Source organism: Coturnix japonica, chromosome 3, assembly GCF_001577835.2.
Source record: "Coturnix japonica isolate 7356 chromosome 3, Coturnix japonica 2.1, whole genome shotgun sequence".
Lineage (NCBI taxonomy): Eukaryota > Metazoa > Chordata > Aves > Galliformes > Phasianidae > Coturnix > Coturnix japonica.
The window spans coordinates 44,611,689-44,638,636 of record NC_029518.1 but is presented as its reverse complement, the minus strand read 5'-3'; the positions used below and the strand labels follow the sequence as shown (position 1 = coordinate 44,638,636).

Sequence of the window (26,948 nt, the reverse complement as noted above, 5' to 3'; positions counted from 1 at the left end):
ATACAGGAAAAAAAAAAAAAAAGTTTTTAAGTATCTTCAAAGTACTGAGCAGCAAATCAGTATAATGTTTTTCCTTCCATCATGTTCATTTCTGAACAGTTCTTCTTCCCAACACTGGGTCATACACACTTATGTTAGTCAATGATTTTCTCTCATTTTATTCTACTGCAACAATTTATTTTTATCTTTTTTTCTTATAAAAGACATTTTGGGGAAATTACAATTAACTTTATTTCATCATCAATTGTTGTTAGGTAGTAAATTGCTTTTTTCTTGGTCAATTCCATACAAACTCCTTTGGAGAGCTTTATCCCTCTCTGAGCAAAGGCTTTCTGTGCCTAAGCCAGCACCCAAAACAGGGCACAACATCAGAAGAAAGAAAGAAAACAAATACAGTTATTGTAGTCTGAAATAGCTCCTCAAGACATAAAATTAATTGCCAAACCAGTATTTCTAGATTTGAAGTCCTATCTAGAAAGTCCTTGGAAGAAATCAATTCAAATTCCTGGCCATACTGAAGATGAAGGGTTCTGTCAGGCTGTACATATCTGGATGATGTTTCTGGAGGAGCATGGATATTTAAAATATAACAGTTGTACCAGCAAGCTGCTCCTTGATCAAAGTCTAACTTCTTCCTTTCATGTGTTTAATTCACTTTTCTCAGTCTTTCCACAGAGAAAAGCACTAAATTAGTAGTGTAACAGAAAGACATTTCCTGACAGGGGTCAGGCCTGGCATGGATTTACCGTAATTCTTCTGTTGAACTAACAGCACACTGAATATTTCTTAGGTTCCTGTAGTTTGAATTCTTTAACACTGTGCTGTCCAAAAAATTTTAATCACATATCCCAATACATAAAAAAATTCTGATCATATGTACCCAGTGCACCCAGTATAAGCATATTCATGTATTTATGAATGTGCACATATATTGCTGCATTAGTATGCAATATATATTATAAAACAGAAAACCAGAAGGAAAATAAAATAAATAATAATAATAATAATTTTAAAAAAAAAAACAAAAAACGAGATAAAGTAAATACTTTTTGTTGTTGTCATAGTTTTTCTTATTTATGGTACAAAGCTATTCTCTTCCTGCACCCTAATGGATGAGGAGCATGCATCCAAATTTGGAAAACGTAACTTTAATAACACTGTTGTGGTGGATTATTTGCCTTAATAACAGTGTGTTACCCGTGCACACAGCAACCACACATTTAAAGCTGACATCATATTCACACAAAAATTTCAAAATTTCTTGTCTAATTCATCTTCTGTTTTGAATCCTCTGGAATATCTGTGCCTGGTTTGAGTTAAAAGCATTTTATTATAGTATTAGGAAATGATGAAGACATGATCATATCTTTCTGCTCACTTTCTTTTGAATAAAATTACAGAAATTAAATAAGATAGTGTCTGTCATCTATTTATTTTTTTGAAAGGGCTGTTGATTAAAAAATCCTGGGAGAAGGCTGATGTAGCACAATAGAAAAGCAGGGCAACCTTTTCCGGAATTGTTCTCTGAAGCAATGTGATGTGCAACCATCACACCATGAAAGTGCATGACTTAAGCTTCACCAAACTGTAGTTTTAAAGAGAGGACCTCAGCTCTCTGCTCTGCCGCTTCTGGTGTGCCAGCAAATACAGTATAACTCTCTTACCAAAACTCTGATCCTGGAACTTTGACTTCTTGATAAAAAAGACCTGTTATACTTGCTCTAAAGATCTGGTATTGGAGGTTTTGGAAGTAACAATGACAGTCTGTAATTTTTTGCTTTTATTTTTTTTATTTTCTCTGTCTTTAAAAAATCAAGCATGGTGTTCAGTTTTGGTTTGTTTTTGGGTTATTTTTTCAGTGCAATATCTCCTGCTCCTGTTATGTGCACCTTGTCAAGTTGTAAGTGCTAGGGAGGAGTTGTGATTGTTCTCGGTCATTATTACTGAGCTTCTGACCCCAACATATGGGAGAATGTGGATAGCAGAAAGTCCTTTGACTCTTGCTCTGTGTGTAAATATCCTGATTATGCCAAATTTTTATTAGTGCTGGATTTGTTTTCCTCCCATACTTTAAATCTATTAAAGATGTAGTCATGTTATCTCTGTCTTGCAAAAGTATTATTCCTCATTTAAAATCCTGAAATACTTACACTTCAAAATTAAGGCAGAATCCTGAGTAATTACACTAATGATGGATTGGATAGCTATTCATTCTTCTTTTGACTTTTGGCAGAATTCACACTTCTCTCAAGCCACTTACTTAAAATACAGAGGGTCCTATCCTGCTCATACTTGGGCAAAAGTATTTCCATGGACTTGATTGGAAATGGAGGGTGGGCCATGGTCAGAAGTGCTGTCAAGTGCTGTCATGTACAGACATCACAGCAGCACCTAGCTGGCAAGATGATTAGCAAGCACATCTGTTCTGAACCATTTAAATGATTTAAAGAGATTACCTTTGAAGCCACCTGCAGGACAGCAATTTCATACTATCATTACAGACTCATTACGAAGTTAATGTAAAAAAAATGCTGTGGGAAATGTAATATTTTTCTCTGTTTACTAAATAGTCTGAATACATGAGCTGAAGAGTCTGAACTCTGTAATTTCTGATGATTATGCCTTGTTTCCAGAGCATATCTTCCACTTATTTCTCACAGTTTAGGTTAGATTACTTTCAACATATTCAGTCTGTGCTGAGAATTGCCATGTTGGGCATGTAAATATAGTCAAAACTGAGCCAACAGAATTTGGAAGACCCTGCTTGAGGAAACAGTCTTGGATTCCTAGGTAATGTAGGTATCTGTACATCTGCATGTCTTATGCACACCAGACATATCAATAGGTTCAGGATAAGTAATATAGATGTAAGGAAACATGTATTAAGACTGGGAACATCTTTTTTCATGCTAAGATCAAAGCAAGATCAGGAACGAGAAAAAAAAAAAGGTAATATGATAAATCAAATGTTTTAGATCAAAACAAAAAAAGCCCTTTAAATCGTGTATGAGAGAACAGTATGATTCACCACTGGAATATCTACTTAATATCTCTTTTTCTGCATGTAATAATTATATATGAAGTCTGGAGGGGAGAAAAAAAAGAAGTGTTGCTTATGGGGATATACATCTGCTTTGAGGCATAGAAAGCAGTGGCTTACAGGCAAGCAGGAGGATGTATGTGGAAAATGCTAACTGTATTTTGAAAACACACGTTTGGACAAAATCACTGGGAGAAGCCAGTCATGGTGAGCTGCTAGAGTGTTCATAGAAATAAAAATAACAAAACACTCCAAATGAATAAAATTGACTGCACCAACAAATTACGTTGTAATATGGTATGAAACTGGGGCCTACTTTCATGTAGAAGCGTCATTATGGGAATTATCATTGCTGTTTGTCAGTGTGATGTGAATTAGAAAGTTTGAAATCAATTTTTTGAGTGGTGTAATCCACATTGCTACCTCAATCACTAGATAAAATGTAGCTGTAGTACAGCTACTTAGCAGGAAAGGGTACTTGCAGTGGTACAGGAAGTCTCTTCAGAAGCCACTGTCCCTGTGATTGCAGTATCTCTGGGAAAGCTAGTGGAGGCACGGCTGGAAGGCCAATAAGAGACTGTAGAACTAAATTTGTCTTCTCAGAAGTGACACATTCAGATGAGATGCTATACCAGGGTCATATGGGGCACCTTCTTGCTGATGTTAGTGTCAGTGGCAGAAGCTTTCACTATCACTTGGGGACATAGTTTTTCCATAGCTGCTGAAGAGGAAGGAGAAGACTGAAGATGGTTGATATCAGTCTGGAGAGTAGGGTGTCTAGTAAGTAAAAGTGGAAAGAAGGAAGGGAGGAAGGGAAAAAAGGGTGGGAAAGAGGGAGGGAACGAGGGAAAGAGGGAAAGAAAGGCATTTTTAAAAATGTCAGCAAAAGGTAAATTTACAAATGTACAAATGCAATAAAATAATCAAATAGATACTTTAGTAGAAATAATTTTATGTCATTTAATTACCCAAGTAAAAAGCCAATCCAGTATTCTGTGAAGCCACTGAGGGATATACAGAAAGTGGGAAGTTAGTTAATGACGTTAGTATTGCTCTGAGCCTGAATAAATTCTCTGCTTTCGTCTTCATGAAATAAGCCAAAGGTCAGATTCTGAGGATTGGGATATTTTCCCAAGTGGGAGGGAAGGGAATGGAAATGTTGAAAGACTTTATGAGTACATCAAAGCAAAAAGGCAATTAGAGCTGATAAAAGTTCACATAGAACACGATACAGATAAATTGCATCCCAGTTTTTTTTTATTTTTTTTTTATTTTTTTAACATAGCAAGAGAAAGTAGAAAGATGTAGAGATTTCCAGCTCCTAAGAACTAAGAAATAATATTTTGTATCTAAGAGCAAGGATATTCAAGAATCAAATTAGGTCAGCCATGATAATGAAGTTTATTTTCTTGTTGATTTTTTTTTGTTTGTTTGTTTGTTGATTTTCTTAATGACACATAAGAGAAAGCCTGTGTTGTAAGGCACAGTAGGGCGAGTTACCCCATGAAGGAATGAGCAAACAGTAAATACTGGTATGAAATCATCACTGTTTTTCAAAGTAGTTTACACTTCACACAGTCTCAGGTCCCTGCTGCTGTTAAGATTTGCTATTACCTTGTACTTCCATGAAAAGCACCTTCTCGAGTTATTTGTTGAAGAATTCTAACTAAAGATCATTCATTGACATTTAGTTATGAAGATTTCAAAAGTAATTTGATGTATCTTTTTAGGTGTTTCAAATGAGAAAGAAATCAAATTTGAAATCTAAATTTGCTCAATTGGTTCATCTCACTGGGAATAACATTTTTTTAATTTCTCCTTTATAAACCAAATCCAAAGACATCAGACAGGGAGAGAAAGTGTAAAGCAGCGTGTGATTTCCCAAACAGAATGCTTTAATATACATTACAGTGTACTCAATAGGGACAAATATACTGGCAAATTGAAAGAAGCTGGGAAGTCTTACATCTGTTGATGTTGGGTTTTTTTGGTATGTACTCATAGAGGATTGTGTCCTACCCTTTAATGATGCAAACACACAAATGTGTATTTAATATTCAGCATTAATCTCAGTTATCTTTAGCATTCCTGTTCAATCATCTATGACAGCCTCTAATATACTGAGCACAGATCTGCTGAATATAGACATAGAAGTGCTTTCAATGAGTTAGTAGAAAGTTAAGGTTAATCAGCTTTCTAGAATCCAGTTATGTGTTTGAACACAAAATATTAACACAGAAGTAAACATATTACAATATTTATGTTACTATCTGACCTTCTGAATGAGTTAAAAAACAAACAAAAAATAATACAGTGTGTTGTCTCAATCAAAAGAAATAAACATTACAGAAAATAATTGTTAAATTGAGCTTGTAATGCACTCATCTCCATTTCCATATAATAACAGAGAACAAGTTGAAAAAATCACCCCAGGTACTGTTTTCCTACAAAGCTACTATTCTGATTAGCAGTTTCAAGTGCAAAACTTGAGCATCTATGTAATAAATAGTTTTCAACTTGCTTAATTCTGTAAAGGTGGCTCCATTTAAATCTGAATTCAGGCTGAATTCAGTCTGTTCTTGGGCATTCTGGTAAAAACGTGTAAGAAAAAGGCGTAATTTTATTTTGAGAAAAAATATTAAAAATACTTTAAATAGATAGAAGGTTTTATTCAAGAGCATCACTAAAATATAATCTATGTGCTTATGAAAAACGTATATACTAAATGATTTTTATAAGTCAAATATTAGGCAGTATTAGGTGTATATTGCTTAGCAGAAAAGCATTATCTATAAAAATGAAACAAAAATATTTTATTTGAAACACCATTCTGAAGTGGCAAAAAAATATATTTTTTAGCTTTTGAAAGACTTATCTATCAGGCTGTTGTTTTGGTTCTGATTGCATACATTTAAAACCAGGTTATTAAAAGTGAAGTATTGAACTGAAAACATAAGAAAGCATGTATCATTTTTCAAAGAAATTGAAATATTCAAAACTTCATTTTGAGGAGTTTCCTCATTATAAAACACATCCACCTCAAACTTAAATCCATTGGCCTTTGATTTGATATCTATACAGTTCTTTCTGTTCAGGGTTTACAAGCGTCAGGAATTTTTGCAACATCTGCAGGTCATCTTTAGACATGGCCCTTCAAGGTATGGTGAGAATGTGGATATTAGGTGATCCCTTCTTCCTGATTAATTGCTGAATTCACTATTTAAATAAGTCAATGATGCCTTTCATTTCAAGTCATGATGCAGCCACTGAATCTTAGGAATCAGCATTTTACAGTTAATTTTCATCTTGTGTTCCTGCTTGAAGAGCAGAGATGGGTCTCTGGATGCACAACTGGTGTGTTGGCAGCACAAAATGCTCTGTTTAAGCATTTTGTTTAAGCATTAAATGGTATGGATTTTTCAGTGGACAGTCTCAGTCTTTTAACATATTTTTAAAATAAAAATCTTGTCCCCAATAACTACAACAGTGAATTGGCAGCTGAGGATATTGGACTTAATTTCTGGCTTTATGGAATTAGATATGTCACTTATTTTTTCTTCTGCTTAGTTTCTCCTTCTCTGTCAGATGAATTTAATGATTCTAGTTCTGCTTCCCAGGAGTGTTGTGGGTGAGCTTTATTAATATCTTTATCATGTTCTAGCTCCTAACCTATGCATTGTAATATAAATGTGAGCTATGATTAAATGAGAAACCATTAAATATCCAAAAGGTTAATCATAACAAGAATTATGCTTTGTAGAATTTTATCTTTTCTGTTAGCAGATTATGTGTCAGATTATGTGGTTGTATATGCATGCCTGCCTAAAGGAAGAGTTTTTTGCTAAGGACAGTTTTTCCCTCTATTTTTATGAACTGTGTCTAAATTAGTTTGTATAAAAACTGTCTATTATTTCCAGAGTTCTCAATAGTAGTCAGAGATGTACTTTTTAATAAGAAGCCTATTATTCATCACTGAGATGGTGGCCAAAAAAATAAAAAAATAAAAAAGCCCAACTCCCACACAGGCAAATTTTATGAAAACCAAATTTCACAGTTTCCACAAAATCTCATGTCAATTTAGGCCTTCCTACTACTCCTCAGACAAGTCTGTTCAGCATAGTTTTCCCTGCTTCCAGATTTAAAATGGGACTAACTACTTTGACAGTTCCCATCAGCTTCTCAGTTCAAGACTGACTCACATCCATTCTGGCCAAAATCTGTCATCTAGAGGTCAGCTGGAGGGGTCCTGAAAAAACTTTGATGGCTACAGTGGGGGTCTTCAGCCTTCACAGAAGCATTCAACACATCTGTGGTAAATTCTAACTCCTAATAGGATCCCTGCAGAAATGTTAGAGTTATGAACATTCATGAAAACAGTATTGTTATGCTTTAAATAAAGCCTTTCTGTGGAAAGCACATTGCTGGATGGGTGCTGAAAGATCTCTGCCCCCACACTGTATCCCCTGGGCTGAAAAACAAGGCTGTCAGCACCTCCACGTGGGAAAAGACATCCACATATTTCCAGCACTGGGTGCTTTCTTACAAAAGAGAATGAAATTTTAATTCAAAACATATGAAATACAAAGTCTTTGTGGCAGGACCCAGAATCCATGTTAACCTCACCTTGATTCATTTTTGCTGTTCCTCTGGAACTGGGAATTTCTTATTTCTTGCAGTGCATCTGAATTTATATGCGATACATAACTACTATACGTTTCTTATGTGTGTAACTATTCTAGCAGTTAACCATTGTAAACTTAAAGTAACTTACCCTCACTATATCTAGTCACTGGTGTGTTTTTCCATCTTATGATGGAAAATATGAAGACACCATTTATTTCAGCTTGTATTCAGCAAGGGCACTATTGTGCATCAGACTTTCAGTGTTTATTGATAATTTCCTTGTTTGCTTTTAATTAATATTATCAGTCATTCAGCATATGCTTCTCAGAGTAAATGTTAAACGTCTGGCAGGAAAAAAAATACATCTGATTGGCATTTTGTGTGCCACAGATAAATGGCACAAGACAGTCAGCATCTTCTAGGAACAGGAGAGCTTTGCTGTGAAAAGGGAGCATGGTGATCAGCTGTCGTGAACTTGTGAGCCGCTTGTGAGTCAGCAGACTTATAAAGCTGACCTCAGAGAGATGGAAAGTAATCACCACCATGAAGCAGATGGCTTCTAGGTGTACCAGCACTGGAAACATTCTCTACCCCACTACACTGAAATAAATCAAGATGTAGGGCTCAGTTTGTCATTATCCAGGGTCTGCATCTGTCCTTTGGCCTCTCCTGAATCAGGCCCCAGGCTTTCCAGAAGAGCTTTATTTTTGTTGAGAATCTAGCAGTGTTATTATCTACCACTGCTGTCATCTTGTGTTGCTACAGGTTAGGAAGTGAACTTGAATACTACCATGATTGTGATCTACCATTATTATAGGTCATATTGTTGTATAGGCTAGACATTTAACTTGATAATGGGGAGTGTCAATCATGAAAAAGCAATAACAGAATCTAGGGATTACTGTTTTTACTGTATGGCTAGCCCAGGCTATTCATTTCTTGGCTTTGTCACTGTTCCACATTTGTTTTCCGTATGCCAATGCAAATATCTGCTTAGAAAACAATAAAAGCACATCCTTCAAAGCATTTTCACCTGACTTACATATTTTTGATATTAATTAATATTACATATTGGTCATGTTGGAGAGGCCATATGCTTATGATCACTGTGGCCTTGGCAAAATGAGCACATATCCTTGCAGTACGTGGCCAGCCTAAGAACCAGATTACATTGAGTACACTAATATTTTGTTGCAAGTGTCACCAGTCACCACACACAATAGTGTTTGATTGAGATTTCTTCTCTTTTGAAGGAATCAAATTGCAGTTTTTTCTTCCATGAAATAAGGCTCACTGGTATGTGATTAAGATACATTATACATCATAATTCATTTCCTTGTTTATATGCCTATATATAAGATGTGCTCAGCCAACACTGCGATGAAATAAATTTATTTCAAGAAAAATCTCACAAGTTTTGTGATGATAACTTCTTACATTTTCTTCTCGCAACTGGAATTAACAATACCTCTTGAAAAAAATTTAATAAGATCTCCTTCTTATTAAATTTGCACAGGATAAGAAAACTAATGACTAGCAAGTAATTCTTGTGTAGATAGAAACTGTATTTCTATGTAAAGAGTTTTTTTTATCTGGGCAAGTACAGCTCATGAACTAGAAATTCTACCATTGCAAAAACGGAGGTCCAGTGATGGGAAATAGGATTACAATAAGAAATGTTTATTTCTTGTTACAGCTGAATTCATGACTCACAGCAAAATATTTTTTTTCACCCTTACCACTTATGTAAGATGGTACAGTAACATCTCTTCGGGGCTTTATCATCATGCAGACATCAATCATTTTCAAATCATTATTTTATAAATAAGCAAAAATAATTACTTTATGAAATCTGTTTATCTTAGGAAAAAAAAGATTGACATTTGTGTTGGGGTAATAAAGAAGCAGGTCAAGTATCTAACCCTTTATTCCTAGTCATGAAGTGCATAGGATATAATTTCAGGTTTTACATATGGAGTGGTTTGCAAACTAGTAGACTGCTACAGTTTCACATAGAAACCAATTCATGTAAAAACCTTGCTGCTAAACTAGAACAGAACTGGAGTATCAAACTTTTGGTTGTAAAACTGCATCAGCAATGGGAAAAAAAGAACACAGCATATAACAAATAATAGGAAGCCTTCTGTGGCAAGGCAACAGTTGGAAAGAAAACTAATCAGGCACAGTCAGAAGCTGAGTTCGTTTTGATAGATTGTAAGCTGTAAAAGTCATGATTTTCTCTGAGTCATCTGAAACTTTCATTACTACAATTGCTTGTTTAATCCCCCCCACTTCAAGAAGCAAATGAAACTTTATTAGGCAGCTTATGCAAGCTTATTTTTTTCTTTGTATTTGTCACCAGTACTCACCAATTAACACTGTGCATTGACAGCCTGACATTTCTAACAGTTGCTGAGCCAAATATATGTGCAGATAGTACAACAATACTCAAAACTGTCATACTCCTTCTAGGAACAACAATGAATGAAGTCACAATTACAAAATATATATTGATTTATAACCACATGATATCTGAAAGGGTAACATTTATCTACAGATTTTCTAATTCTGTAGGTTTCTGGTCCTGGTTCAACTACATAAATATTTGAGGTCAGCACCTTGGGTATGTTAAAAATATTTAATTTTTAAGATTGAGTTAATTCATCTGCAGAACCTTGGTAGCAGAGCAACCAAAACAAACTGAGAAACTAAGAGAAGCCAGGTTTGTAATGAGAAGCAATACTTTTAACAGATGAGCTGTTATACTATAAATGAAAAAGCATTCAGACTCAAGCTTTTCTTTAAGTATGAATCCAAAATAGGTAGGAAAGTTCCGCAATCATAGAAGTACATTTTGAGAGAATAAAAAATTCTAGGATTCTGACCACAGAAATCTGATGATTTTCAAATACATTGTTTCCATAGAGTTTTATAAAAGCTGCTGCTGTGGTGGCTTTATTTAGCCAAAATTCTGTAATATATTTATTTCCCTTCCGACTCTGAGACAGATGTTAGATAGAAGGGTTGGAAAGTTTTTTGCTGCTGTTTGTTGGTTGATTAAAACATTTTCTGTCTTTTCCCCTCCACTGTGCTGGTGCAGGTAAAAACATGTTTTCATTGCATAAAAAATACTGGTGAAATATGGATAAATGACTTCAGTCAGAGGGAGTAGTTGATGGTTTTGAAAATCAAAGGAAAGTATCATCAGTGTTTTCTAATTACATTACACATTTTAACCTTTTAAACAAACGTATTCATTGAGAAGATAATAAATTTCCTCCAAATATATGCTATAAGTTGTAAGTGAAATGGAACACATCTTCTTTGTTCCATTTCTTTCTAGACTTGGTAAAGCAAAAGTAGATACCATTGTAGAGTTGACTCCTGCAGAGTTGACTCCTGTTCCTTTCTCTGTCTATGCACTGTGTAAAAACACACTGACACAACTTGAAATTAATGGGAAACTTATCTACGGGGAGCTAAAGGTTCAGATATATGCTTCAGAAATGAAACTTCAGCTGGCAGTTTTTTTCTGAAGACAGTCGTAAATGTGAAGAATATAGAGAATTTTGTAACTTGCAAGCTCTAATTCTATCCTATGTTGTTCCATTTAATATATTTTTATTATTTTCTTCATTTTCTGCATTCCAGATAAACCTTCTCGACGTGAGATGTTAGTAGGTGAATTTGGTCAGTAAATGTCATGTGCTCCTGAAAATAATTTCATAAAGTAGGTAATGTTATAATGTGTACGTGTATATAAAATGACTTGTAGTAATGTTTTCTATACCACAAGAGTAAAATTTGTACTTTTTTTCTCAAAGTAGGCAAGCAGCCCATATGGTCAGAGTCAGACTCCACTAAATTCTTGTAATGTGTGCTAAGGCAGTGTTCCTAGGGGAATGCCATTGTGATATTTATTTTTGGCCTGACTGTTAAGAAAACTACTGCCAAGGAGGAGAGGAGGCATCTGTATGTGTGGCTAAGTGGCATTTCTACATTAGCAGATGATAGAGGGCTGAAGACTCAATAGGAATCAAATTTGAGATACACAGCTGAGGAAAAGGCGTTTGGACTTTATGGCAAGTGGAACCCTTCCAGATCAGATGAAATAACAAATTAATTGTGATCTTGATAGATTTCTCAGGTGCTTGATACAACCAAACTTACCTTTTTAATAGTTTTCATTGCTCATTAATTACATTTCCTCTTTTAATTCCTTTCCTATTATTTGAGGAGTATGGAAACCAGTATAACTAATCACATCTGAATTATGCACATGAACCATCCCAGTACAGGTTGCTGGTCTCTTTCTCTAGGTCAAGAGACTATTTCAGATACAGAGTAATTTCTCATCTTGTGATAGAAGCTGATTGTGAACTTTGATACAGCCAGTGGCAATATATAACATCTACTTCTTATGAAGGAATTTTCATTCTCAACTTATTAGCGTGTCCTAAATCCTAAAATACTCTGAGAAATAAGTTCAGATGAGTGAATCACTTTTCTCTACTAAATGTTGTGTAATTCTCTGAGAGCTCTATCAAATGGACTTCAATTAACATCCTGACAGACATGGTTAAATAATGACATTATTTTCTCTTTACTTTTTTACTGTATCACATTACAACTTAAAACACAGTTTAGAGGTTTTCCTTGGTGTAATGCATTATTTATGTATGATGTGATTGCAATGGAGTTGTGAATAATGTTAAAATCAGAAGGTATCTAAATCGGTACATATTTTCTTTAATATACTAGTTCAGTACAATAGTTTAACAAATAATTCATGCACAGTACCTTGCAGAAGACTTCTACCATTTCAAAGGAGAGCATTTGGATTCTCTTTTAGAGCACTTTTAATTATCTTGAATGGGCTTTAGACAAGTTTTTGGCCTTATACAGGCCTTTCTTTGGTGTACCTGTAAAAGTACTAGTCTCTTCAATTTATACTTTCATTCTCATTTCTTTAATGTGAGATTTTTTTTCAGCTCATCAGAACAATACCTTGGGTGATCATGATGTATCTTCAGTTTTTCTAGATTTATAAGGCCAGATATACATATATATATTAGGTACCTGCAGTTAATTGTGAAGTTGCCAGGATGTGGGATTTCGTAAGTCTAGAGGGAACCCAGTTTGCAATTGCAGTTAATTTTGCTTCTGACTTATTATTCTACAGTAGAACGAACAGTCTACTTCCATTTCCCTCTCCTTCCTCCTCACTCCCTCATGAATGCTTAGTGCAGGAGAACAGTAGAGGGAAACACTCTGAATATTCTGGCTCCCATTCTAGCTACCTACATTTCAATAAGCGATTGAAAACAGTGAAAGTAGAACCATTGGAGAAGTATCAAATGCCCTTGTTGTTACTGTGAATGTAGCATTTAATTCTGTAAACTACAGTAAGTCATGGAAATTCCTGGTCCTTTATTAAAGTGAAATAATAATGATGTATCTGGAAAATGAATTGCTGACAGTCAATACAAGCAAAGTGACAATAAAATAATAAAAAATGTATTTCCTGGTTTCCAATGTAGCTAGCTTTAAAATGTCTAAATAAATGTTCTGTATATGTGCTTGAACAGTTTATTTTAAAACATTTTGCCTCAACAAAGATAGGCAGGCATATTCTACTTTTGTTACAAAACATTGGCAACTTGTTCCAGTTTAAGCTCGTGACGGTGCTGCAAAACACAAAGAATAAATAACAGATAGACAAGCTGTGTAATTTCTTAAAATTACCTTATGAAGGAAGTTCTTTAATTACTACAGTTCCAAAATATCCATAATAGAAGCAATATTTCAAAAAGCAAAAATAAAAATAATCATTTTTCTATTAGCTGTGTCATGTCGGGGTAATTACTCTGCAAGGTGCATGATATATACCTATTACATCTAAATACTGTGGAAGAAAAACAACACACAGATGCACGCAATAAATAAAAGCAAAAGCAACAAATGTAGAAGCTTTTTTAATATTTTAGCTGGATTTGCCCTTCAATAAGGCAAATCATACCTGACAAATTGGGTTGCATTTTTCAATGGGATAGAAACATGGATGGATAGGGGAAGAGTAATTGACTTCATCTTTCTGGACTTGTGCAAAGCATTAGACACTGTTCTCTACAACATATGTCCCTCTAAATTGTGCAGTCATGGATTTCACAAGTGGATCACTTACTTGGTGACTAAAGAATTGGCTGGGTATTTGTATTCAGTGAGTTGTGGTCAATGACTTGGTGTCCCAGTAGAAACCAGTGACAAGTGGCATTCTTCAGGGATTAGTACTGGAACTGGCACAGCTTAACAGCCTTGTTGATGACATGGACAGTGGGACTGAGCACACATTCAGCAAGTTTACAGACAACACCAATCTGTTTGGTGTGGTCAACACTGAAGGAAAGGAATGACACCCAGAGGGATCTTGAACAGATGTGAGAGGTGGGCCCATGTGAACCTCCTGAAGTTCAGCAAGGCCTAGTGAAAGGTTCTGTGCCTAGATCATGACAATCCCAAGCACAAATGGGTGGAGGATGAATTGAAATGAAATTGAATTGGGTTTATTCATCATCCTTAAATTCCTATCAAATTCAAACCATTCAGAGATTCTCTGATTCTGGGGAATCTCAGAAAACTAGACATGAACAAACCTCTGCTTCTGAAGATGAAGATATGAAAACTGCATAAAATATCTTAATGTTTACAAATTTTAAGTTATACATCAAACTTCATTTCAAAAGCATTAAGGAATTGGAATACTCTAATTCTCTCAGCAGCAGATTCCCACACAATGAATATCATTCCACAAAATTTTCTCTTTTTTGTAGTGTCATGATTATAGTGTGTTTTTATTCAGATAAATATCAATTAGATGACCTTTTGAATTCTTTTGCTTATATCTAGTAAAACAAGGAAGCCTAAAATAATAATGGTTACTCAGGGAGATTCCTGTGAATAAAGAAAGAAGTTATCAACCAGTGCAGGGCAAACAAAACAGAAAGCTCTTTTTGAGCTTAAATATGTCTGTGATATAGGCTGAATTTAGAGGAATGAAGTTACTGGACCTGCTAGTTCCCCTCTATTGATGCAGAATTCTTATATGTTATACTCAAACAGTCTTGCTTACTGCAGCCTAAAAACTGCTTTAAAGCCAGTCCTTGAAAACATAATATTTACCACTGTGGTTGACCACTGCAGCTGCAGAGAATAACACTAGGGTGGAAGGTCTTTTCCTTCATTGATTTCTTCACTTTTAATAGAAAATAATATAATAATCTGTATGCATTTTAATTATGTAGCATGCTGTTTTCACACTGAAGCATATCATCCAGCAAACATGAAATTAATATGAAGCACTATTATTTGGAAACCAAATTTCTGATGGATTTCTCTTAGAGTACTATTAAGTGGTATTGTAATTAGAAATATAAAATAGAACATTTATCTAGATTAACCTTTATTACAAAGATAACTTGTCTATTGGCCAGGCAGTTATTTATTAATCAGATAATGCAAGCATATTTTAAATGAATAGTCAAGAAAAAGTCCTGTTAAATGTCATTTTGCTTTTACCAGGTGAAGTTCTGTTTGTTCCATCATTAAAAAGCGAACTAATTAGCTCATATGTTATTCCATAGCCCTTCAAAGTATCGCAGGAATGCAAAAGCTATTCATCTGAGCTAAGGCAAGGGAAATGAAATTTTGAATTAGCCATTCTTTGTAGAAACACATTCAAATAGAGCCTGAAAGTTTCAGAGCCTTCGCTGCACATTAAATTTGATCTTTACAGAATCTAGTCCCTACTCTATGAAGGAAGGGTACATTAAGCTCTTGTATTCTCACCTGTACTTAACAGAGAATGAATCATAAATCAAAGAGTGATGACCCAAGTAGTCTACTAATTTGGATTTCTTTATTCTTGCACAGCAGTAGGCTAACGATCCAGAAGGTAATCCCCACAGTAATCCATTTAGCTATGGATAAAAGGAGAGCTTCAGCCCCCCATCATCACTGGTACTACACTTTAGCATTATTTTTCTAATATACGTGACCTAAAAACAAAAGTGAGTGCTTCCACAGATCTCTTCCTATGTCCTTTTGAAGCATTAGTACAGGTGAGAGGCTGATATGTAACATGTGTCGCTCATTACTTGCAGAACAAATCAAAGGACATACAGATCTCTCTACATTAATCTCCATGATAACTTTTTAGGGTTTTGCTGAGAATAGGCATTTCCCCATACCCCCTTCCTTAGGCTGGCAGAAGACAGCAAAGATCCAGCCAGCTGCTCTATAGTACAGATGATGAAAGAGTAAAACAAGGAGGGTATTTGTCATCTCCTATGGTTGAGGGATTAAAGAAACTGAACTAAATAAAAAACAAAACCAGGTTATATCCACATAAAAACATTCATTCAAAGATCTGGGTGGAACCGTATAACAATCTGGATTTATGCTTAAGAATCCAGTTATCCTTTATGTACGTTTTAGATTGGAAATAGTGGTTCACCATCCATCTGCCCCAGAAAAGCTATCTCATTTCATATGCTTGGTCACCTGGTAATTCTGACTGTGAAGATAAATCTGTTAAGCTTTATTTTAGGAGTGTCAAGCTCACCCTGGAAGATGATCCTACTGGTCATGGGGCTCCAGCGTAGTCTGGGAAATGTGGAGCCATTTGCCATTTATCAGATGAGACAAAATTGACTTTGTTTCTTCAGCCTAGCCAAACAAAGTCTGGGAGCTGAATGCAGCCCATAAATTAATCAAGTGATAAAACTTCACGATAAGAGTAATGGTACTCTTATGTTAAGGATGTTAGGACAGTAACAAATAGTTCATATCAAGCATCCAGGCTGCCATTTAGAACACAGCCTCCAACAAGGACAGCTACTAGAGTCAGAAACTGACAAGTAACAGCAGGACAGGACAAGCAATCCAACTGTGTTCCTAACTGTGAACAATTGGACTTGCATAATGTAGGTGCTCTGACTACAAGAACAGACTCTCTCTTTGTTCTTAAAGCAAGAGCCTTAACTCTATGGGAAACAAAAGCCATACATAAACTATGTTTTTTAATATCTGGTGCTTTTTTAAAGAGATGGCAATTGCATTTCAACATTCATCAGTTTCTTTTTCTCTTTTTTTATGTGGCTCAGTTCTCCAGAATAGAGCTGCTGCACTCTGGTTCCCAAACACTTAGCCTGTAATCTTTGTACACAGGCTGTGATACTCTCAAAGGAAACACTAGCTGGGACTGACAAAATCAGCATCAAATCTAGAATTATTCAAAGTTTTTAACCAAGAATCAAGATTCGGTCTTTTTGCATAAATGGCACACTCCAGACAGAAATTAGTTTTCTATTTCTAATGCTAAACCAGCATGTCAACTAGGCAAGTGATGCATTTGTGACTGTTCCAAAGCAGAATGAAAGAAAACTGAAAATACTACAGTTGCCTGAGCCAGTAGGAGAAGCAGGAGGCTACCCATCCTGCTGGATGCATCTAAGGAAAGATGAGCCTTTTGCTCCAGTCACAAACAAATGGTAAACATCCAGTGAGAAGTTAGGGGCTACATAGGAGCAAGACAGGGAGCTTCTGTAAATTTTTTTTTTGCTCCAGTCCTCCGCAGTACTCATCATTACCACAGCTAAAAGTCATTACATTGCTGAGCCTGTCTGCTACATCATAACATCTGCTGCATTTGTTAGTACTGCATCCCAAAAACATTCACACATGAGCTTTGCAAGACAAAGGTGAGAGTATCAACAAAAGCTTGGAAAGCTTGTGCAATATGAAGGAGAATGAGAGAAAATAATGAAAAAAGAGAAAGCAATGGAAAGAATAGGTAGTATTATGGAAGGTAATAGCCTTTGCCCTCCACCTTCCCCTAATGCTTTGCAAGCAAGTAACAACTCCTCCTAAAAAAAAAAAACAAAAACCAAAAAAAACCCAACTTTTTTTCTAAGGAGAATCCTAATATTCCTTTACATTAAGTCGTTCCTATTCTTAGCATCCAAGTTATGTATTTTTATATTTTTGAAATGAAATTTTGACTTACACTTTCACGTGCAAAAAATTTTTGTTGTCCTCTAAACCCATTTAAAATATTGGAGGAGTTTTATGGTTTTGTTCATTTTTTTTAATGTGTTTTACTGAGTATAATTTTTAAATATTTTGTCATCATTTGTAATTATCAGAGTGTTATAAACAATCTTGAGGTATGCTCTTGAGTCACTTATGATTGTACATGTGCGCAAATGTGTGATAAGCCTCTCTGTGGATTTCTGGACCAGAAAATATCCCCTTACTTGGTTGGTGAAAATGCACATAAGGTGATTTTGTCCCTGTTTTTAAGAGTTTCATGTCTGAAAATCTAAGCCCATTCATTAACACAAAACACTCTATTATCTACAGTTACAGTTATTCTTATGCTGTGCAAGAAGAGAAATTCTGGAGAAACAGGAGATGTTTTCTTCACAATTGTATTACTTGCTCTTCATTGGTTGCATTCTCTCTGCCTGTGATGATCTTAATGTGTACTGTGTATTTACTTTCCTCCAAGCATTCCCCTTGGCATTGTCTTTGGAACTGCCCATTTTTTTTCTCAGCATTAATGCAACACTATGATTCCACTGCTAAGACAGTGTGCAGGTGGGTCATAAGACTGGTGGTGTGTCAAGAAATTGACAGACTGAAAATCTGTCTTATTCTGTACAACTTCTTGACTTTCTCTGTTTTATCATTTAACCTTACCACAGCCTATGGAGTTGAAATGAACAGTGTTGCATCTTCTACAATTAATTAGCCTACATATATGGATTGGAAATTATAACCCCTCTAGAAAATGTCAAATGTTGCTATGATAAGTTCCAAGTGTACTTTGACACTAATACCAATACACTAATACTCTAGATTTATTATCCTGAGGTGTCTCTCCTATCTGTTAGATTCTTCTAATACACACAGAATTTCTCATGACAATTAGAATGCTTCTATTTGCTAATCCACTGAGGGAGACTTCATGTTATTATTTTAGTTACTGCTATAGGAGCACCAATTTTACATTTTACTACATGCAGTTTCCTTATAAGTATTCCTGTTTGTTTGTTTGTTTATTTTACTTTTTCCTAAAACCTACTCTATCATACCATAAAAAACATATTCTAGTAGCATCTGATTTGTGCAAACTGGTGTTCACTTTACCTGAAGATAACAATATTCAAATAATTTTCAAAATGACAGGCTACAAATTTTTGAGAACTTTTCCCCATAAATCCCAGAGCTCATCATATGACATGGCTCCATCTAAATGAGAACAATAAACTATAAATTGTGTCTCTTTGTAGGAGGTGAGAGGTGGGTCACAGGAGCAATATGGCTCGTATCATTCATGAATATGCATTTTATATTTTCCACATGCAGTGCTGCATAGTTTCCTTACTGCAAGAATTATATAGTTCCTTAGAACATGATCCAACTACTAAAATCTAGAATTTTAACAAAATATAGATGAATTCTGATTACTTAGCTGCAAATTTCCAGTTTCTTATTAAGATGTGATACTATAAATGTAAAGTAATGGGGACAAGAGGCTTTTTTGCTTAATCTTTGTAGTATAACTAAACAGTCTTCATAGTATAATTCAGTTAAAGATATCTTCCTCAGATATTGTAGATTCAGCACTTACTGGGACCTCTGTTCTTTCAGACAACTAACACCGATTTAAAAAAAGAAAATAAAGTGTCTTCAGATCCTTCTAAAAATTAATGAATATTTTCATCATCAAAGCTACAAGCAGCTAAATGTAGAATCAATTACTTTAGGCATCAAGTGAGTCAAGGGACAAAATTCTTCTTTGCATGCTTTGGCAGTTCCAAAGCATAGCATTCATCGCTAAAAAACAATCGATACGTTCATGGTATATATTGTGAACAACTGAAAATACGAATAAAAAAGAAAGATAATGTCAGAGATCGATTAATTTGTCATCCTTTTTCATTTCTGCTAACTGTCCGGTAAACTACTGGAAAAGAATATCATTTCAGAGATTTTTGAAATGAAATTTTAAGACACTTCACATACTTCTTTTGCTCAAATTTTTATACTTGTTTGAGAAGGTATCTGTACATGCACATCTTTTATTATATGGGCTTATCTGAAGTTGTACCACCTCTAATATAAGCCAAATAACTAGTAATAATAGGCTCTTTTCAGCTGCGCACTCATTTTCAAATGAATTTATTGAAGTAAAGGATTTACAGCATATGGACTTACAGACTTCTCATTTGTTTAACTGGCATCCATATGTACAGCTTTCAGTAGAGAACTCTAGAATAGTATTTACAATGTAAATAACAACTTTTATTACATAAGAAACAAATATATCACAACTTTCACTTCACAACATAATTTGTTCTGGTGTGATGACTAAAGTCATCTCTTTGAAATACTATGTGGAACTCAAAAATAACTTGTTCTTGTTGAAGTCTTTGCTAGGTGTCCTTCAGAGGTCCTGAAATGCAAAGGAGAGATATGTTTCAATAGTCAGTTTGGTAAGTTATTGCATCATGAGGTGTATAAAAGCAAACAGTAAACAAGAACTAACAGCTGACAAAAAATTTTGCACTTAGAACTGACAAGTATGAGATGAGGAGCTTGATAAATCTTGCAGCCAGTAGATAAGGTTGTAGGACCAAAAACAAAGATTGAAGTATTAGACAAAAAAATGTTACTGTGTATAGGCCTGCAGTGTAGCATGGATTCATTTAAAAATATCTTCTTTCACAAGGATATATAAATTTAGGCTCCTCGATAAACACTCCACTGGGCACTATGATAAAATGATCAGTAACAGTCAATACTAACTTTTCACTGACAGAGAGATCTGGGTCATCAGTACAGCTGATGAAAAAGGAAAGGATTGAAAATAATTCCACTGTGTTCCACTGTGCTGGTATTCTCTCACGCTTAGTCAACAACAGAAATTTTAGAAGGTGCTTAATACAGAAACAGATAGTCTGGGAGCAATCTTGTGTAGAAAGAACATTTATTTTCTGAATCTCAGCAATTAGAAGTATTTTCATTCCTTGAGGCATAAACAGTTTTTTTTCCTGACTAGTATTTGGAAGCACCATATATATGTAAAGGGAAAGGAAATTTTATTTCAGTCTCTGAAAGAAACAATTTAGAAAAATGCATTTTTTCTTTCTCTGAAAATATTATCTTCAATATTATACTTTATTTTTTTCCCTTATTTATAGCCCAGTCATCAATATTTTAATACTTTTTTGTGTGTGTGTGTGTGTGTGAGAATAATAGGCCTGATTCTACTCTACATTACCCTTTCAATTTTATGTCCCTGTGATATAGAAGAATTTGCGTTTCAGTAAAAAACAAAAACTGTGAATGAGCTTTGAAAAATAGCAATAGCTTCATATAAAGCAGTAACTGCAGTATTGGCGTGCCAGATGAAATATGTGTAGCAGTCTTCAGATAGGAGTCAAGCACTTTTTAGCAACCCTTAATGAGATAGGTTATGTTAAATGAAATGTGCAGCCTTTTTTTTTTCTTTTTTTCTTTTTTTTTTTTTAATTAAAAGAAATATCACTGAGTTTGTTCTCTGAAGAAATAATAATCTTTGTAATTAAAAATGAGTTAATTCTGATCTTAAGCCATAGTGCTCACAAGTTGAAACACCCAAGTGAATTAGGTACATTATTAACAGTGCCATTTAATTAGGAACTTTCAATAACAGCAGTCATGGGATAGTTTAATTATTATTATTAAAATTATTATTATAGTCACACACAATCCCTACAGAAACAAGCAGCATCTCATGGAACACGTCTCTTTCTGCTTTTCTGATAGGCCATATTTGATGCATAAGTGATCTCACTTTATAGGTAAAGTTAACTCATAGCAAAAGGAAAGAAATCTGAGCGTACCAATGGGAGGTGGCTCAGCAGTTCATCTACAGAAACATCATCATAGTTTTCTGAAAAGGAAGGTTCAAGAATTTCTGCTTCATCTCGAAGTTTGGCTGGATTTAACTCTTCCTGGCTGTTGAGGATCAGAAACGTGTCTTAATATCTTCAGAAGAAAAAGCAAGCGAATAAACAAAGCCTTGCTCTAACTGTAGCTATAGTACATGGTGTTAAACTCATACAGAAATTATAAATCATACAATCGTAGAATCGTAGAATCACAAGGTTGGAAAGAACCTACAAGATCACCTAGTCCAACTGTCCTCCATTTATCATACCTACAGAAAACCACTAAAAATATCATATGAAATAGCATGTATAAAATCATATGAGATAGCAAGTATAACAAGTGAAGGGGTGTGACACTTAAAAGAGGTGGCCTAAATGTGTAAATATGCAACAGAATACAAGCCCTAAAATAGCACTTCTCACCTATACTGACTAGGACACATTCTTTTGGGGAGTTCTAAATTTTCTGTCATTAAATGAAGACAGAATTTCAACAGATTTTTTTTTAAAAAATATTGTTCATGTTCCATTTGTTTCCATTTTTTTCCTGAAGAATTTTAATATATATATATAAAATTAAGATCATGCCAGAAGCTTTTTAAGATCATGCCAGATGCTATCTCTTCTTTATTATTTTACTCTAACCTGATTGTAGCATCTGTTTCATCCTGGAAGAAAATGCTGTCTGTATTTGAAAACCAGGTTACAATCTATATTAAAAAGTCATTAATGCTCACCATCTTTCTTTGTCCTGTTTGTATACATATAGAGATATATATGCGTACATACTTATATATACAGCTATAAGTCATAAATCTTATGCTTTAATAGCATACAGCTATGGGAAATAAATATTTTCTCTCTTGTGGTACCTTCGTTTTCCAGTTAAAACTGAGTTTAAGTATTTCTTCACAGCCATTTGCTTTCGAAAGCGGCTGTAGTTGTCAGTGAAGACAGCATCAGAGTGGCGTTTGACAGGACTGTCCTGGGAGCTGGCAACATGCAACAGTCACAAAGGGAAAAATAACAGACAGTGTCAGTTTAAAAGAAGATATTATTAAAAGAGTGATATAAACATTATATTGTTAAGTTAAATAAATCAATTTTTTCATTTCAGTGTTCAGTTCCAGCTATGAATTTGGATCTTTCTGCTCTTGAAAAGAAGTCATTGCCTCTACTGCTTATTATGCATCCTAATATCAAGGGACAATTTCTCAGTCCTCAACAATTCTAGACTTCTGTTAAATGAGTTCAGTAGGATCAAGTGGTTGAATGGGAAATTCACAACATTCTCCTATGTATTCTCATAGCTACCATTATTATTTTTTAATAAACTGACTTATTCTAATTTCTTTTATTCATGTAAACTTATTCAGTTCAATGTCAAGGCAAGAACTGGTTGAAGTCACTGTAATCTCTTAAAGGGCTTGGCCATCATTCATACTGAACTCAGTGAGGACTGAGCCTTCCTCTGAGGAAAGGAGAAGTGTAACACTGCACATACAGCTGCAAATATTGTTTTATGGAAGTATTAGAAGATGAAACAACCTTTGTGAAATCCAGACTTGGAGGCTTAATTTTAATGCATAATCTCATAATCTTGGGAAACAGGGTCCTGTTCTGTTCTGTGTTACTTTGTGGCATAAGATTAACTGGCACTATTTGTTTTGGAGCAAAGGCAGAATTGATACAAATGGGTAAAAATCGTGAACCTAATTTTCACCATTATGAGCATATGAAGTAAACTCCCATAGGAACTATTATGTTGGGTCAGACCAAAGTACCATGTTATTATATACCCAAGAGTGCTCAATAGGTGCTGTTTGGAATATGAAAGCAAGAGAAGTACAGGATGATCTTTATCAGCACCCCGAGACCATTGGTTTATGAACAACCTGGTCTGTAATTTGCCTGTAGACCCATTGTCTACCAATTTGCCTCATTTGTATCCTTCCATGCATATCTCCCACAGTGCTCTGGCAATGCATTATTTGGTAGCAAAAAAGAAAACTGTCCCATGTTGTTGTTATTGTAAATCAATTATTTCTTTATTTCATTGAGCATCACCCTGATGTTATGTAATTGCTGAGTAATCAATCATTTTCTATTTAGTTTTGCCAGTTGTCCACCAAGCTAGCAAAATTACCACCAGAGGAGGAAAAAGGAGATAATTGGCATGGTAATCATCATAATATTGCCACCATTTGTAAGCAGTTATGTACAGTTTCTATTGCTATAGCCTTCACAGCTGTATCATAAATAAATAGTAATATACTCATTCAGTAACAAAACCCACAAAGTTGTCAACAGGATTTTCATCTCCCCATTATTGCCCCTTCATTTCCTCTAATGAGAACTTAGTTACAGAAGGGTAAAAAATTGCCAATGAAGCCAGCTACAAAAAAAACTCTGCCTAATGCAAGTGTCACCTCACCTAACTCGTTTTCTAATAAGCGAATGCAGATATCTCTTCACAGCAAGTTTAGCCAAAAGATGGCTGTAGACACTGGTGAAAATTCCATCAGCATGCCTTGCATTTCTGAAATGGACAATAAATAAGCTCTACGATACAACCTGGGTTTATATCACCTTGATAATGTTCATTTTGCAAACATACTGCTTTCCTTATCGATTGTACATATTAAGTTAAGATAATATCATAAAACAACTTCCAGACTTTCACAATATATTGTTTTCATCCTTCCTGGGAAATGAATGAGCTCATCTCCAGAAAGGCAATGCAGTCAACATTTCTGCAGACATTCATGCTGCTACCACTATTCAACCAGAGGCCACGGTTAGTTTTTTGTTTTGGTTTGTTTTTGTCTGTAACTGATTCATCCTTTCCTATGTTCGCTTGAAAATGTGACTGATTTTTTTTTTTTTTTGCATAAATCAAGCAATGCATCACCGTTTGCACTTATGATTATAAAAGAAACTCACCTATCAATAATTCTGGACAAATCAAAATAGAATTTCTCATTTTCAGGTAGTGTGTTCTGCAAAATGTCTGATTCAGACTTTAAGGACCCATGGGCGCGGTCAGATTCACTGGCTGCATCAAAGGGCAGTCTGTTTCCCAGTCTAATGGAGAAGAAAAGCAATGAAGTTACAGTTGGCTGGAGATATGCAACAATTCACTGACACTTAACATTCCAGCTTGTGGCAAAATACACATCTACATACTTTGTTAATCTGTAAAACATTTTGAAGGAGTTTGTACAAAACAAAAGCACTGTCAGGTATAATTCATGTGCAGGGAAGGAGGAACTGACATAACAGATGCTCCTTCACTTATGTTCAAGAAATATGTTTTCACTGTGCACAGCCACCTCCAGTGAATACAGCAGATACAGCTCAAATGACAGCTGTGTGGCTTTACACAACAGCTCTATTTTATATAAACACCTGCTTTATTGCCTAACTCCACCCATATAAAGCGGGAGGAGTTCTGTGAAGTACTTACCCTCCAGCTAAGACCTAAAGCATGCATTGGAGTGTATATGAAACAGTTTTTAGGCCTTCTTTATAGGAAAGCAAACACATTCCCCCAGAGCTTCAGATACGAAGTGCAGTAATGATTCTCTAACACTGTTTTACTCTCCGCTGTTTCATTTGCTAGTTACAAGTTAAAAACTGATCCAAACCTCTTAAATGTAAGCTGCAAATGCCCTGCATAACCTGATTTACATTTACTTCACATCTTCATAAACTGCTTTTCCTTGTGATATGTTACATTCTACCAGGGACATTCTGAATGCCTGCAGTAGTTTGGTATCAGATGTTCCTTCTCTCTGCTGCTGTATTCCAGTGCTATGCTAAACCCCAGCATGTGCAAAACTCACATGTGAGAGCTAGAAAAGATTTCTGCCCTTCTGATTTGGCAGTCACTATAGCAGTTGTATTACTTACAAATCTGAGGCGTTTAAGACCTCTCTGATCAAAATAGCAAAGCTGTGGCTGTGTAAAAATAACCAATCTGATCACAAGTCTTGGAAATAATTCACTGTACCCTCCTGGTACATTGTTCTCCTATAGTCCTTTTTTACTTGTGTTCCTCTTGCGGGCATGTGAAAAACACTTTACACCACCTGACTTAATCTTGTTAAATAACTAATAGAAACTTCTGCAATTCAAAGCATGCAGCATTCCAAAAGTACACATCAATCCAAGCAGATCACTTCCCTTCCTTCAAGATTTGGGGGAAAAGGTCGGTTTATTCCCTACAGAAGTCTGAGCTTTTGTGCTTTTATCTCCCAGCTAGGAGATAACGGGGCTTTCCCATAAAGAAGGCAACGTGTGTCGGCGAACATCCATCACCCCCCACACCCCTCCGCCCGCCCCGGCCCCTTACCGCGGCACAGCAGGGAAGGTGGCACCCCGAGGGGGCAGCGCTCGCGCCCGCCAGCAGAGGGCGCTGAGGAGGGCGAGGGCGAGGAGGAGCGGGGAGGCGCCGCGGTGCTCCATGACCGCCACCTGCGGAGGGAACAGCGCAGCCGTCACCGCCCGCACCGCGACCGGCTCCGACGGGACGGACGCCACCGACAGTGGGGTCAGCCGGGATGATCGCGTCCGGTTGCGGAGGGCAGCAGTGCCCGGGACTTAGCGATTAAGAATCCCCCCAAATCATTAATAAATAGACAGATGGATGGATATGTATATGGTAAAAAGGAAGGGCATCTCCCCGGCTACCCAGCCTCGCACCAGCCAGACGGCTGAGCTGAGAGCTGGTAGAGTTACTCACGGAGCCGCGAGTCCGTCGATGGGGCTGCTCGGAAGGGCGCTCCGCTGCTCTATGGGGACGGCGCCCTGTCCCGCTGCGCGGCTGCCGAGAGAACGGCTGTCGGGGTGCGGCGAGGGAGAACGGAGGGCGAAGGGGACGAAATGGAAGAAGAGGAGAGCTCCGTCCCGCCGCACGGTCTGAGCTGCCCGCCGCGCCGCCGCGTTTTATAGCGTTTACACGTTTCTGCTTCCGAAGGAGCAATCACGTTACTGGGGAGACGTCACCCTTCCCAAGGGGATGGCCGCTTTGTTCAGGACAGTCAGAGACTTATATTTAATTCATGAGCAGCCGCTCATTCTACCTCTTCCTCCCCTCCCCCCCGTTATTTGATTTCCATTAATGAGTTAGTTTTGTGGGGAGCAGGGCCCCGTCGGCCGCGCGGTTTCTCCTTGCGAGGCACGAAAGCAGCAGGATGCTCCGGGGAGAACCGCACCCCGCAGTCCCCGGGGCTGTCCCCTACCAGACCTCGTCCGTTCTTAGTGCCGATCTGTGGAACCCCCTGCCC

At 36.2% G+C, this 26,948-nt stretch overlaps 1 protein-coding gene across 2 annotated transcripts; it reads right to left on the bottom strand.

Moving 5' to 3' along the window:
- Positions 1-19,889: 19,889 nt before the first annotated feature.
- Positions 19,890-26,674, bottom strand: VIP (vasoactive intestinal peptide). 2 transcript variants are annotated; one of them, XM_015858240.2, is made up of 7 exons: positions 26,405-26,618; positions 26,015-26,136; positions 24,604-24,744; positions 24,095-24,199; positions 22,533-22,652; positions 21,613-21,727; positions 19,890-20,180 (listed from the first exon to the last, which is right to left on the bottom strand). In XM_015858240.2, the coding sequence occupies exons 2-7, from the start codon at positions 26,125-26,127 to the stop codon at positions 20,172-20,174; spliced, it is 603 nt and encodes a 200-aa protein (XP_015713726.1). In that variant the 5' UTR covers positions 26,128-26,136; positions 26,405-26,618; the 3' UTR covers positions 19,890-20,171. The 2 variants fall into 2 exon arrangements, with proteins under 2 accessions (XP_015713726.1, XP_015713728.1); XM_015858242.2 differs by lacking the exon at positions 24,095-24,199 and having other exon boundaries at positions 26,405-26,674.
- Positions 26,675-26,948: the final 274 nt, after the last annotated feature.